This window comes from Poecile atricapillus, chromosome 1 (genome assembly GCF_030490865.1).
Source record: "Poecile atricapillus isolate bPoeAtr1 chromosome 1, bPoeAtr1.hap1, whole genome shotgun sequence".
In the NCBI taxonomy this organism is placed as follows: domain Eukaryota; kingdom Metazoa; phylum Chordata; class Aves; order Passeriformes; family Paridae; genus Poecile; species Poecile atricapillus.
This window is the reverse complement of record NC_081249.1, coordinates 33,702,832-33,716,101: the sequence shown is the minus strand read 5'-3', so window position 1 is coordinate 33,716,101 and position 13,270 is coordinate 33,702,832. Positions and strand designations below refer to the sequence as shown.

The 13,270-nt window shown below is 37.2% G+C and overlaps 2 protein-coding genes across 5 annotated transcripts in view; one reads left to right on the top strand and one right to left on the bottom strand.

Annotated features, from left to right (window-relative positions):
• PPP2R3B (protein phosphatase 2 regulatory subunit B''beta) overlaps positions 1-10,167 on the top strand; it is a 45,547-nt gene extending 35,380 nt beyond the window's left edge. Inside the window, exons 7-14 of one of the 2 annotated variants that reach the window (XM_058829681.1) lie at positions 605-691; positions 1,115-1,271; positions 2,624-2,672; positions 3,779-3,868; positions 4,557-4,732; positions 7,505-7,623; positions 7,709-7,815; positions 9,025-10,167. In XM_058829681.1, coding sequence (XP_058685664.1) covers positions 605-691; positions 1,115-1,271; positions 2,624-2,672; positions 3,779-3,868; positions 4,557-4,732; positions 7,505-7,623; positions 7,709-7,815; positions 9,025-9,169 — 930 coding nt within the window. In that variant the 3' untranslated portion in view covers positions 9,170-10,167. The remainder of the gene's footprint in view (positions 1-604; positions 692-1,114; positions 1,272-2,623; positions 2,673-3,778; positions 3,869-4,556; positions 4,733-7,504; positions 7,624-7,708; positions 7,816-9,024) is intronic. The other variant, XM_058829682.1, reaches the window with a different exon arrangement.
• Positions 10,168-11,468: 1,301 nt separating this feature from the next.
• LOC131574862 (cohesin subunit SA-2-like) overlaps positions 11,469-13,270 on the bottom strand; it is a 58,125-nt gene continuing 56,323 nt past the window's right edge. For all 3 annotated transcript variants that reach the window (XM_058829677.1, XM_058829678.1, XM_058829680.1), the window contains one exon: positions 11,469-12,447. In XM_058829677.1, the coding sequence (XP_058685660.1) occupies positions 12,439-12,447 (9 nt within the window). In that variant the 3' untranslated portion in view covers positions 11,469-12,438. The remainder of the gene's footprint in view (positions 12,448-13,270) is intronic.

Below are 13,270 nucleotides of genomic sequence, written 5' to 3'. Positions count from 1 at the left end.
TTAATGTACTACATCTAATGCTATTAACAGGGGATTTTTTCCAAGGAACTTCCAAATAGAATGAAGTTAAATGGGGAAAAACATTCTCTTTGCACCTGCAGGAAGTATTTGCCAGATGTAGATCTGTTGGTTTGTAGACTTCAGAAATAGCATCTGCTGTACTCTGATCCTTAAACAGTCCCAATTCTATTTCTGTAAATTCAATTATGAAGTAAAACAGTCTTATAGCAAATGCAGGTCTTTAAATCTGAAGTAATAAGATACTTTAATAGGTTCATTTGATTATATCCTTTAGATGTGAAAGACTTGAGGTAGTGAAATCACCAATATACAGATTTTGGATAGCATATGAGTGTTCTGCAACATTACTGAATGAGATATAGCTACTGGAGCATTGGAATAAAACTGATCTAGATGAGTTTAGATGTAGATTTAGAAACAGTGGATAATATGACACAAGAGAAATTCTAGCTAATGAGAACAATAGAAGTAGAGGAAAGATGGAGCTCTCTAATGCAGCTGTACTAAGACATCTTTGAGAAATATTTGGATGGATATTTAATTACCACTGCTAAAGCTTCTTTCCATTTTCTCTTTCTTGCAGGTCATACAGAGAATATTTTATACAGTAAATAGGTCCTGGTCTGGGAAAATAACTTGTAATGAGCTCAGGAAAAGCAACTTTTTGCAGGTACATAATACCTAAAATTTTGTGAGACAGATATTTCTAGTTTAAAACTAAAAATAAGTTTAAAATTTAAGTTTTAAAACTGCATTAACTAAAGGCTTAAAGGAGTAACATAAATAGAGTTTCTTACTTTTCCAAAAAGTAATGAAGACCCAATTGCATTAATTCTCATACATTAGAATATGTTTAAATGTAATTTTTTATATCTAGAGCTGTATACATGTAAATGTGTGTAGCAGAAGTTGGTCCAATCTACTCAGTCTTCAGTTTCACTGTCACACTGTATGGTGTACATTGTCCCTGAAAACAAAAATTGTTCCACTGAAATAGCATTAGATACTAACTTGGTTATGAGAACTCAGATCATTCAACAAATAAATGTCTTACAAACTCTTTAATATGTTCTGTTTATCCTTCTGATAATAGAATGTGGCATTATTGGAAGAGGAAGCTGATATTAACCAGCTGACAGAGTACTTCTCATATGAACATTTTTATGTTATCTATTGCAAATTTTGGGAGCTGGATACAGACCATGACCTCTATATTGATCGGAAGGATTTAGCTCGACATAATGATTATGGTATGACAAACGAAGCATCTTTGTTTACATGTATTAAATGACCTGTAAACTTTGAGCTGAGGAAGTGGTTTAATGCCAAGGCTGGTTTCTGTTGGTGTAGCTGGTCCTGCTGACTCAGTGAACTAAAGCAGGACGAGTTATCTGTGATGCTACTTTGCATCTATGAATACCACATTTGAGGAAAGTTCTGAATTTGAACTCTGATCTTGACAGAGAAGTAGAGGAAATATCTCTTAAGGGTTGGTGTATTATAAATTGTTTTATTTAGTAATTTCGGATTGTTATCTTGGACACAATCCATATTACTGATATTATTCAAGTACCATTATTTTATGGCAAGGTACAGAAAGAGTAGAAAAGGCAAACATACCTTCAGGTACTTGGCTTATTTTGGAGTTTTGCTAACTCAGCTGCAGTGTGTTTTGGTTTAATACTATTTAGCACTAGTTAGCAGGTTTACATTTGCTGAATGTATAATATGCAATGACCATGATTCTGTAATCTTGCACACTTGTTCTTATTTTAAATATTCTTGTAGCTTGTATGGAACTGTTGGGGCTCTTTTTAGGTGCCTTGTGTCCGTCTTAACAGTGTTCCTTTCAGGACCAGAAAGCTTACTTAAGCACAAAGTGATTATGGAGTATTATCCCACGTTAAAAGGATAAACACAATTCTGATTGCTTCTGAAAATTTGCCTGCTAAAGTTTGACTATGCTTAAGACAGTAAGAAAGGAAAACTGCTTTCATTTGAGTGGCTGCTCTATTAAGTTAGTACATTTTAGAAAGAAAGCACGACTAATACAGTGCCACCTGCGATTTAATTTTGCGAATTCTTAAGGATAAATTGAATATCCTTTACAAAGGTAGTGCTCAGTTCAGACATGTCTCTAAAATCCCTGAAATGGTTTCAAAATAGAAACATGGGTCAAAACCATGTCAAAAATAGACCCCTGTCAGAATCAGAAAGGTATGTTTATTATGTATGATCGTGCCAGTTCTGGTTTGACTCTTTGCCAATGTCATGTAAAACTTAATGCCAATGGAAAATATGATTTACATGTCAAAGAACTGGGAAATGCAGTTTTATTAATCAGCTAATTTTATTACCTGTATTACAATTTTATTATTATTTCTGCATTAAGTTTGAATTCAAAGCTGGGTGGTTGTAGCTTTGCTGTGGGGAATTTGTGTTAAGTGATCCTCTCTAAAAGGATTCAAAGGGATTAATGAGCACTGCACTTGATCTTTCTCACTTATCTGTGTATATAAGAGTTCCAGTAAACTCTTCAACAACACAATATAAAGCAAGCAATAACTTGCATAGAGTTGACACTGTTTCTAACTTTTCACAGCAATTTCAACTAGGATGATAGAGCGCATCTTCTCAGGAGCAGTAACAAGGTACTTCTTTTTTATGCTGATCTAAATCCAATTTAATTTTTGCTTGTTAAATGATGTGGTATTCCAAGGGTACAAGATAGCCCCCCTCACAAAGGAGCAGTGAATTTCAAGATTTAGTATTGTAATTTAAACTCTAGTAGTACTGGAGTGGTCTTGGAACATTTGGCAAAGTTCAAGTTCTTCACTCTCTTTACCCATATGAACACTGGCCACTGGATATTGTATGACTTAGCAGGACTGGGAATGAAGAAAGAAGAAATGTTATCATCATTCTTTTTCCATCCTTCAAACCTGAAAAATGTCCAAGGAGAATTGAGCTTTTAAGTACTAATTGTAAAATCAATGCTTATTGCATCAATAAACTTACAAAAATGCCTCCAGTTGAGTTAATTCAGATTTTTGACAGTTATTCTTCATTTCTCCCCTTGGGATTGACTTCCTCTTTTGTATTTATGGCATTTTATTAACTTTTGAAAGGTTTCCTAGCACAGTATCTGAGATGGAAAGCAACTGATAAACAGAAATAAAAGCTGAAATGAGAGATTTATCAGGCATATGTCTAGAGCTTACTCCTTTATCTGAGTCTCTTGGGCAAGACAAAACATATACCATATTTTCCCAGACATCTTGAAGACACAACAGCAAAAAATGAATTTCATTATTGAAATGTAGTATGTCTAGGAACTTCCAATCTGACTTTTTACTAGACAGGTTGACTATGTGCAACTTATTTGGTTGCTGCAGTTATGAGAGTAGAAACAGACAGTTATGTTCTTGCCATGGACACTTACTTCCTGGATATTTCTTTCATTTTTATCTTCATGTTTTCATTCAAAAACTTTTAGCTACTGGAGTTCTGTCAAGCTTTTAAGTTCTCATCACTTCTACTTGAACAAAAATTCTAAAAAGCATATGTACTTGTATATAATATATCATCAAAAATTATTCAAGATGGCTCTTCTATTAACAATTAAACACCTTATGAACACTGGATCGTTTAGGAGTAAATAGTTAATACCAACAAGGAAAACAATCCTTAATTTTGGTTAGTAAAAGCTAGGTGTTCTAAAATGAATTTTCTATCTTTTTCCTCATTGGCCTTCAAGAGGAAGAAAAGCACAAAAAGATGGGAAGATTAGCTACGCTGATTTCGTCTGGTTTTTGATATCTGAAGAGGACAAGAAAACACCAACTAGGTAAGAATTAATTTGTTTCAGCAGAAATAAAAACTGACTTTGTTTTTCCAGCCTTTAAATGGGGACCACTGGTGAACAGCTGCAACTCTAATGAAAGAAGCTAAACTATGAAAACATGAGTGGAAAACTTGCCCAGTTCTTTGCACCATCCTTGTTTATCAGTGTCTCCTGTTGTTGTAGCTGCAGAAGTCTACTTTAGTGATTTTTAAGAGGCTAATTCAATGTTATTGTTTCATAAGTTGTGTGTGTGGTCTGTTTATGAACAGGGACATATTTTAAGGATGTTGCAGCTGTTTCATGATGCCAGTAACTTTGGGAAGCTGTGCAGCTACTATTAGCTGTATGGTACTGATATGTGATCATGTGATACGTCACTAGCTTGTTCAATATGGGAACATACCCAAAATATTGAAGTTTTCATGCACAATTCAATTTTTCATTGTCTCCCTTGATTTGTTTTTATGTAAAACCATGTCTTCTCCTTACCATTAACAAATGTGTTTTCAAATGCACTAATGGATGGCATAGCAAATACCAGCAACTCTTATCACAGTAAGTGGTGTTTAATGACTTTCCATGGATTAGTGGAATGTGCTCTTAAGTCTAGTTTTTCCTTTGAAAAAGTCAACATGAATTCTTGAAATTCTGTAGTAAGTTTGTCTCTTTGCTGTTAATGACTGAATTTCAGCATCGAATACTGGTTCCGCTGCATGGATCTTGATGGGGATGGTGCTTTGTCTATGTATGAATTGGAATATTTTTATGAAGAACAGTGCCAAAAATTAGATAACATGGCCATAGAACCTTTGCCATTTGAAGACTGTCTGTGCCAGATGCTGGATCTTGTAAAGCCACAACATGAAGGTAATTAACTCCTTTTCCATCTGTAACTTGTGTTTCCCTGGATTTAGGAGTTAGTGTAGCCTTAAGAGCACTTGGTTGGTCATACAAATAAAATGCCTTGAGGTTGTCTTTTCACTGAAGTCTGTCAAAGCTTAATAATTGATCAGTCTTCCAACAGCAGGCAGGCATTCTTTCCATACTAAAATTTAATACGCTGCTTTAAAATTCCTTGTCAGCTTTCATTTTGCGCTTGTAGCAACATTTAGTCTTAAGTAAAACCTTGTCACTATCTAGCTGAGGTGAGGCTCTCAGGAAACCTCTTGATGGTTCGCTCATTTCTCACCTCTTCCAGTGCTCATTCAATTGAGTTTCTCTGGAGGGAACCGTTTCAAAACAGTGTTTGTCTCTTAGACCTCTTAAACTTATTTTACATTAGAAGCCTAAGCTGCCCTTAGGAAATGCATGACAAGAGGCTTAAAATTAACAGAATAATAAACTGTTCTGAGTTTTTGGGTATTTTTTACACCCATCTGAACTTTTCTAGAGCTGCATTCTACTCTCCTGCATTTGACATTGTATCATCTTTAGGTGATGAAACTTCAGTTTACATTTTACACCTGAAAAAATATTAAGAAGTGAGCATCATGTTCTATACAATTATGGTTAGACAATAAATTAGTAAGTTGTGCTTACTTTCTTTCTAGTATGAAGAATATTTAAATTACAAGAAGCTTATTTTTTTTTAAAAGACACTTATCATTTATTGAGATACAATTTTTTTGCATGCTGAGAGAATTGAAATGGCTGAAAACTAGAATGTAAAGCTTGATATTCTTATTTAAACAAGTTCAAATGGATTTTCTTAGTGAAAATACATCTCTAAATACAGATAAAAAAATTGTAAAACAAAAAGGAGTGTTAAGTGTGAATCATCTGAAAGCTCCATCCCTAGTATCAGTGGAATGAAGTCTTAGACCAACATTGTGTTATGCCTGGGGGCTAGGGGGCATTTAAAATGAAGTGAGGCAAGCTCTGAGAGGCACATTTCTGTTATATGGTTGCTCACAATCCTGAGCTCAGTAGTTCCCTTCCAGTCTTACATTATTATTTTGAAAATCATTCATAATAATATTTCTGTTCTGCATTTAAAACAAAACAAGATTGATGTATCTCCTCTATGTCATGAGGATGATAAAAGAAGGCTATCAAACACAGCCAAGATGAGTTATTCAGGGTAACAAGAATGAAAGCCAGTTGAGAAGAGTCAATATTTTTTTTTTTTTGTAAAAACTTAACTATGTTTAAAAGGTGGATTAAGAAAAAATCTTCTGGTTTTCTATTACAAAAAACTAGCAGCATAAACTCATGTTTCACTTTTTGAAGCAAAAGAAGACACTTTCATAAAGTTATGCCTAAACTGTGATATCATTTCTATGGAATGCTCTTTGTACAAAAAAGCAAACTTTAATTTTTGGAGACCTGAATTGATTACTTAAATTCTACTCCTGTTCTGTTGGTGTTTGAGAGACAATGGTAGACATCTACATGAGTGTTAAGTGTCTAAGCTCCCATAAATGCAATAAATGGAAACTGGAGAGCATATCAATGAACCAAATATAGGAGTCTAACTTAAACTGGGAGCTTATGTAACTAGGATTCAAATCATTTGCTTGGTTGTGGAGAGCTGCTGCCACTTGAGATGGCATAGTGCATCAGACATCTGTGTGGGTCTGACAGATACGGCACAGGTGCCACAGGGGATTTGTGTCGTTCTGGAGCACCAGCTAAAAGCCAGGCAGAACACACCGGGGCCCTTCATGACAGATGCAAGTGTGGCAACCATGTACAAATGGAACTTGGATTTTGCTTCCCTGTGATGTCCTTGAGTTACACTTTGTTAGAGGCTGGGACAGTATGCTGAGGAAATACTGAGTTCCAAGTCTGGCTTTTATCGAACTCTTCCAAAACATCTTCAGTTAGTTCCTATTTGATTAACAATGGAAGACTGTCTGTGTTCCAGTTGAATCAATAAAGGAGAGCTTTAAGGATAGTCATCTGTCTTCCCTTGTGTATCTCGTATTTTTTAGCCTTTCTGCAGAAGCTTCAATATTCAGCTTTGAAATAAGGTAACATTTCTGAGCAAGCTGACAAATACTTCTAATGCTTAACACATCCATTGATTTGAGTCTTTAAAGTATCACACTGTAAAAATCAAACAAAACACCTCTGAGCATTTAGCTTTCCTCTCAGGCAGTAAATATTGATCAGACTGGACAAGTGTGGCAATCTTGACTCTATGAAAAATTCATCTGTATGAAGCATAGTCATACACTGTCATCTCTGTCATATATTCAAGTCAGGGGAGAGGGCTGCTGCCATAGGACATTCCTACCTGCTACCCAAGCACTCCTTGGGAAGGAATGGCTAACTCACTGGAGACTTTTATCTGTTGAGGAAGCTTAAACTAATACCTTAAATGATTTTTAATAGCTAAGGGAGGTAAGACAGCATCTCACTCCAACACACTGACAGGCTGTGGGATATGACAACCACAGCAAGGAAAAAAATCTGAACCATTTATAAGTTTTGTACACTTTGAAGGACACACCTCTAGGTATGCATTTCATCTGTTTGCATCTCTCCCATTGCTTTCAGGATCAGTGACAAATGTTGTTGAGCAGTGATGATTGAGTAATGATAATGTACCTTTTGATTCCTCCACTTTTGAGAAAGGGTAACTTCAGCTCTAATAATTTTATCTCTAATTATCTTATCTCATAATCTTCTTTACAGGAAAAATTACTCTGCATGATTTAAAGCGATGTAAGTTGACAAATGTGTTCTTTGATACTTTTTTCAACATTGAAAAATACCTTGACCATGAACAGAAGGATCAGTTTTCTATGTTGCGGGTGAGTGTGAAGCTTTAAAAGTCTTTACAGCTATGGGCTTAGCAATTAATACTGTTTTGTGTAACATGTAACATGATTTGTTTAGGATGGTGAAGGTGAAAGTCAAGAGGTCTCTGACTGGGAGAAATATGCTGCTGAAGAATATGATATCTTGGTAGCAGAAGAGGCAGCAAGTGATCAGTGGAATGACGGGTAAGAATGCAGCAGGACCATTTATATGAATCCTCTAGTAAAGTAGAGCCTCACCACCACTATCCTTCATTTAAAAAACACATCCTTCTCAAAAATATGTAATTATTGGTGTATGAGACTACCAAGTATACATGTGAGAGCCAAAACTCTTATTCTAGAATATGCATCTTTACAAGCTCTTGTTTTTAAATTTGTGACTTGGTTAATTGAACTTTCAGATGACTTTTGCTTTCTGTTTAAATCAGTGGTGAACTCATGGAAAAAACCTAAGGTCCTGCTCTATTTTACTGTTCAGAGTGGATTCTTAGTATTTAACTCTTCTTTGCCCTATGTCTTTCTCTGAAAGAACAACTGATGAGCACATAATGCTTTTATAAAGCAATTTTAAATAACAAGAACTGCAGTATCTAAAGCTCATTCTCTGCACAGTCCTGTTAAGTAGATGAAAAAAAAAACGTGATGAAATTCAGTAGTGGTTGGGAATATACGCACGACCTGAGTCACCCTAACCCAGGAAATGGTCAGTTTTTTAATCTGCTACAATCTCCATAGAGACTTTGTGGGATTTTTTAGAAGCTATGAATTATAGATTGATCCCACCTAAAGTGTTGAAGCTAACCTTTTTTAAATACCAGCCTTCACTGCCTTGAATTAGTTAAGCTTACATTTCATTATCCATCTATTCATCTGCATCAGCAGCAGGTGGTTATCAATAATTTCTGGGTTAACAGCTGGGTTCTGCTTTCAGCATCTGCTTAAAAGCATGGCTGCTATTGCTTCCTGGTGCTCATGCACATGGCAGTAAGACCCTCAGTCCAGTATTCCTTCTCTTTTATCATACCTACTGCAGCTGCATTTCATTCTTCCTAACTAAGCCTCACTTCAGCTTTCTTGAAAAGAACTTGAGATGTTTCTGGCAAGTACTTAAAGTCTTGCATTTGACTATTTCTAGCTTATAAGTACTCCACTGGAGCAGTGTTTCAGTAGAGCTGCATTTCATACTGGAGAGTTGGCATGCAATAGGAGAGTAAGCGAACTTAAATTCAGGGAACTATTACAGAACCCTGGTGCTGTTCTGATTATCTTTCTTTATTACAAAATACTGGAAAGCATGTTCTTCCTGTATCTGCCATGTTAGTGTTCCAATACTTAGGCACTCCCTGGCAAAGTTAGACTCTTTCACTTTATTTTTTTTTTGTCTGCTTCTAGGTATGAAGCAGAACTGAATCCTGTAGACCATCAGAAGGCCAGTGTTCTAAAGTACCAAATGGAGAAAAGACCATTTTTTGAAATGCCTTCCCATCTGGCTGATGTAGACTTGGATGAATATGACTATGATGAGGATTTTGAGTAGAGGTTACTTATGGTCAGCACTTGCAGAAGAGAAGGGACAGTCTGCAGCAGGTCTGCTACACACTGATATGTTTCAGTGAGGTTTGTTTCCAGGAAGTCAGCTTAGTTTTGTGCTAAAAATACCTAATCATTACACTACCTTTTAAGTAAAAGAAGTGCATTTATATGGAATGATGAAATTTTTGTATTTATTCAATAGTTTATCGTTTGTAAAATAGATTAAAATATTTATTTACAGATGTTGCATAATTCCTTTTTGGAAGAATAACAATATTTGACTTAAGAGAAAAGTAATCTACTGTTTTTAAGAGAACTGTATAATTCTCTTGAAGTTGATGTGTGGTGCACTGACCATCTCCATCTCACCTGTGAACAGGTATTTCTGTCCTGGTTAGGGAGGTAAGGACACAATTTACACCTGCCATGTGTGCTCATGCTCATAGACAGCCCTCTTTTAGGTTTTATTCCTTGGCAAGGAAGAGACGTGACAATGAGTGTGCAGTTCAGTGCTCATTTACAAGCAGAGTTTTGTTTGACAAGCTGTGCATATTAGAATACACTGAAGTGAGCACCCAAGATAAGTTGTTTTTCTACTCTGTGTAGTCCTTGTTTGCCCCAACTTCAATTTTGCATGCCCTTTTAAACTGTCTTTTTGTTGATGGTCATCATAAAAAGATTATTTAACAGTGAAGTCTGAGTGTTCATACTTGATCCAAAATGGGTGTGTTAATTCATGCAGAAGGAACCAATTTTTTTTTAAATCCTTTGTATAAATGTTACTTGATCAGTGATGTGCACTAATTTGTTGCGGGCATTCAGTGCTTTTGTCTGTCCTCCCCTTTGCTTGTTTGCTATTGACACATTCCATGGATATTCATCAGTGTCACAGCAGCTTGAAATTGTTGCCTCACTCTTAACTGTTAAACAGGTTTTTTTGGGGAAAAAAATGTACAAAAAGATGTAAGTTATTTTTTTGGTTGCAGTGTAGATCTTTTAAAATGTTTAAAAAACATGTTTGTATTTTCAAATAAAGATTTTCATACATGTAATTTAACAGTTCTAATTTTTACATACTGCACACAATTTATGTCTTACTATTAAAGAACCATTCACCATAGGATAGGTATACAGTCTGATTGGGTAATTACAACAAGCTGCATATGCAGAGCAGACAGCCTCTATCAGGTTTTCCTTCGTCCAAAAAAGAGTACTTGCTGAGCAGCTGCGAAAAACCTGTTGTGCTCAACTCCTCACACCAGCTCCTGCAGAAACCTACACTCCTACACAAGAAACTCATTGCTGAAGTGCTGGTGAAGTAATTTTAATACCATTTGTAGGATTTTGGTTAATTATTCCAGTTATAATAGAGACTCACTAATGTCACATTTCTCTAGGATTGGCTGGATACCTTTCACTAACTGCCCAATTTGCTTTGGGGCTTTTAAACAGTAAAGATAGAGCATTTCTGTTAAGCTCTTTTCCCTCAGGGACAGGATGGCCAACTGCCTTTCCAGAGGATGAGCCTGAACATCTGATGTTTCCTACCCTAAAACCCTTCTTAAGAAGGGGGCATGTAAGTGGGCAGTGAACAGCCACAGACTTTCCCAGCATGCAGTGACACATCTGTCACACAGCACTATGGTGCAGAGTCGATCTCTTCTGCAGAACCTAGAGCTGTTGACACTTTGTATTTAATGAACTACATGTTCAGTCCTTCTCTCTATTATACCTGTGCTAAGTCCCTTCTTTCCTAAGTAGAACATACCCTCCTGTTATTGTAGAAGTCCTTTTTCTTAAAATACATGAGCTTGTGAGGATTACTGGACCTTGCCTCTGCAGGGTAATTCCCATCTCCAGCCCATTGTTACAAAAATTAAAGTGTCCATATGCTTGATGTAGTTCCAGGTGTAACTGTTCTCCTAGTCAAGCTGTATTTTGCTTACCTGGTGAGTGCTTAGGCCTAGATCCACAAATCATGCACAGATGGATGAGGGAAACATCAGTCCCCAATCCAGGTAGGGGCAGTTACTGATGGAATCATAGGGAAGCCTGAGAGCCACATGATGTGGGGAGTGGTAGCTCCCCTGTGTCAGCCTGCACACACAACTATGCACGAGGAAAATCATGGATTCACTGTGGCCACTTCAGTGTAACCAATACCTGGGCAACAGTCATGGCTTTCAATTCCATCTTCATCTCCATGCTCAGCCTGTGGAATAACACAACAAATGCAAAGGCCAGCACACATTGCTGCCATTCTTTCTCCAGACATGGTGTGGGAGTATCACTTACACATTCCATAGCAATAGTTCTGTAGTTTATTTTACACAGTTACAATCCAAAATATATATATATATATATATATATTAAAAATAAAGCTGCTATGATTACTTCAATGTACAATTCCAGGTAGCAGTGAGAAGGGTCAGGGAAAGCAGCCTGCACTCCCCAGCCTATTGCCACTGCAACACCCTTGAGTGAAGATAATTTCCAAATTCTTAATGCAAAAATCCCCTATTTTTGAATGGCCATATTTACAGTCTATTTACATTGTCTTTCCAGGGTTTTTCCAAGTAAACACCACATGATCACTGTACAAAGGACTTCTTCCAGAGGAAAATAGTCAGCTGGTCCACTGTTTCTTTGTTACTTTTAAGCCTTGACACAAGCTCCCCAGGAAAATGTCCTGATGCTTATAGACCTCTAAGCATTGGAATTCAGAAGTACTTTCAGATGATTGATTGATGCAGGTTTTCCATTTTACAGGCAGGAAATGGCACTTGCCATCACCCAGCAGGTCCCAGTGTTCACAGCTGGACTCCTTTCTCCCCTGCACCAGGTGCAAGGAAACACACAGATCTCAAACAGTGAAGAACATGGCCAGCACAGCACTGTCCCCACATGCTTCAAACAAGCTTGTCTCACCTGTTTCAGTGTCTTTGATTCAGTGTTTGTCAATACCCTGATTCCAATCCCCCAGCTGCAAGCTTTTCCAAGGCAGCATCAAGGATCAGGATGCAGTTGAGTGATGATGCTCAGAAGGCCCAACCCTAGAACTGCAGCAGCCACATCAGTAACACCCACAACCAGCAATGGTGAGAAGCCAACCATAGTGCTACAAACTGGTTCTGGGTGGATGCCCATGGGCACAGAGACATCTTGATCCATGTCTCCTGCCACCTCAGTTGGTGCTCTCACACCACATTGACAAGTTAAACGATTTGCAGGAAAAACATAGCGTATGCTTCACTTCTGTTCATCCTCAGTGTCTTAATTGTCCTACATCACAAGAAAAAAGAGATTAAGTCAGTCCTCTACTATGACCCCATGTAAGAGCCCATAATCTCAGTAACAGTGTAGCATCTAACCATTGAGCCAGCTCTTATAAAAAACTACAGCTTCCAGAAAAGGAAAGAAGCATTTCCATGCCCCAAAAAGCCCAGAAAAGGCACTACAGGAAAAGGCACCATGATGCATAAGTAGTGCAATTTCTTATGGCTCTGATCTTTGTCCATGGAGTTAAATTTTTCTATTATCTATCTTCAGTAGGAGCTGTTTCAAGTACGTGGGCCAAACTCTACATTTTAACATGCATATGACTGAAAGAAAAGGTAGTAGTCCCTTTTTTCTCATTCTAGTCTTCTTTAAAAAGAAAAGCCCACCATATGTTAAAAAAACATTGGCTGGACTTTACAGCAAAAGGTCATTTAAATAAGACAAAAATCATGTGAAGTCTGAATGTGATTGTTAGATCCCAGACAACCAGAGTCACAGGAAATAAAGGGGTTGCCTGACTCACTGGAAAAATACTGTCTGCCAAACACTGAGTTATGTTCTGAAGTGCAGAGAGCAGGGAAAAATACAGGAGAAAAACCTGAAGGAACTGCTCAGCACCCTGTAGTGGCTGACACAGAAACCTTTAGGGGGCAGAAGGGTTGTGACTAGCTGCAGCACAGGAAAAATCACAGCCTTTCTTTCCCCCCGCTTTCTTTGTACAATCATTCCACAAGCCCCTGATGTACAACATCCTGTCTGAGCCCTTGCACTCCACAGGCCCAAAGTGATGCCTTAAATTTTAGCTTTCATATTTTTCAGATTCTGT